The following is a 1,342-nucleotide window of genomic DNA, read 5'->3' on the forward strand; positions in this document are numbered from 1 at the left end:
CATCAGGTCAACTATGCATATCAGACCCAGGGATAGGATAAGTAGGTACCTGTTTTCGAAATCATCATGAATGGTTTTCCCACTGTCCTGTTCCAGCTGAACTTGCCGCAGCTTGCAAACTTTCTCGTAGGGAGTTTTGTGAATTCCAGGTGTAAATACGTTGAACTTCAGTTGTCCATACTCTGCAATTGGCTGGTCATATTGGGTTATCTGATATCCAGCCTGAAGAGTTAGAAACAGATAATGAGATAATGCTTGTGCTGTCATGGGGAGGGTTGTAAAGATGTGTAAAAAGAAGATTATAGCACTGTAGGTTTTTTTTCTTTTCAAGTACCAAATCATAGGTACATTAAGGTGCACCAACTCATAGGTACATTTAATATTTATACATAGGTACTTACAGGCAAATCTGAATAGAAATAATGTTTCCGATGAAATCTTGACTCTAGATTAATGTTGCATTCCAATGCTAGTGAAGTTAAAATAGCTGCTTCCACACATTTCTGATTTAAACTTGGCAGTGTTCCAGGAATAGCAGCATCAAATAAGGATACACAACTGTTCACAGGTGATGAGAATTCAAATTTAGCTCCGGAAAATGTTCCAGGAAGAGCAGCATCAAATAAGGATACACAACTATTCACAGGTGATGAGAATTCAAATTTAGCTCCGGAAAAAAGTTTGGACAGTGATGCTATTTGAATGTGGACTTCCAAACCTACAACACGTGTTCCAGGAATAGCAGCATCAAATAAGGATACACAACTGTTCACAGGTGATGAGAATTCAAATTTAGCTCCGGAAAAAAGTTTGGACAGTGATGCTATTTGAACGTGGACTTCCAAACCTACAACACTTTTCCAATCTGATCTGAAACATTCACATAGTTTCCATTGTATCAATGAAGTTAAGCAACATTGAGTTCTTGGTACAAGCTACAAGATGGGTAATTAACTGGGCATAAAGTAAGTGCTTCCAGCTATTCCTGACCTCACTCAAGCTGGGTACCTAGTTTCAACAAATGCAAGATAAGTAAACCCCTGCTATTAAAACCCTAGTGATTGATACAATCAATTTAAATAAGTCTCAAACATGAGCAATTGTAAATCATAGGTTATAAAAAAAAGAGCTCTCAGTGCAATAAGATCAAGTTAGTATACTTACTTCTTTAGAAAGTCAACAATATGGCCAGGCTGCTTGATATTTGGTGAGAGTTGACTGGAATATCTCCGTGACAAGACAAGGTATGTCCACCTAACTGTTCGATTCATAGCCAATGAGTATTGTTGGTGGCTTCGGAATTATTGCCCAATGCATGCCAGGGTTGACCGCAAAGTTTGAC

General features: G+C 38.3%; 1 protein-coding gene across 1 annotated transcript; it reads right to left on the reverse strand.

Moving 5' to 3' along the window:
* Positions 1–26: 26 nt before the first annotated feature.
* LOC103522979 (glutamyl-tRNA(Gln) amidotransferase subunit B, mitochondrial-like) lies at positions 27–1,336 on the reverse strand (the record flags this gene model as incomplete). The annotated part of the gene is made up of 4 exons (XM_026832813.1): positions 1,165–1,336; positions 664–870; positions 402–585; positions 27–222 (listed from the first exon to the last, which is right to left on the reverse strand). Coding segments are annotated over exons 1-4 (694 nt in total), but the record flags the coding sequence as incomplete, so codon positions are not given.
* Positions 1,337–1,342: the final 6 nt, after the last annotated feature.

The sequence above is a fragment of the Diaphorina citri genome, unplaced genomic scaffold, assembly GCF_000475195.1.
Source record: "Diaphorina citri unplaced genomic scaffold, Diaci psyllid genome assembly version 1.1 scaffold13440, whole genome shotgun sequence".
Lineage (NCBI taxonomy): Eukaryota > Metazoa > Arthropoda > Insecta > Hemiptera > Psyllidae > Diaphorina > Diaphorina citri.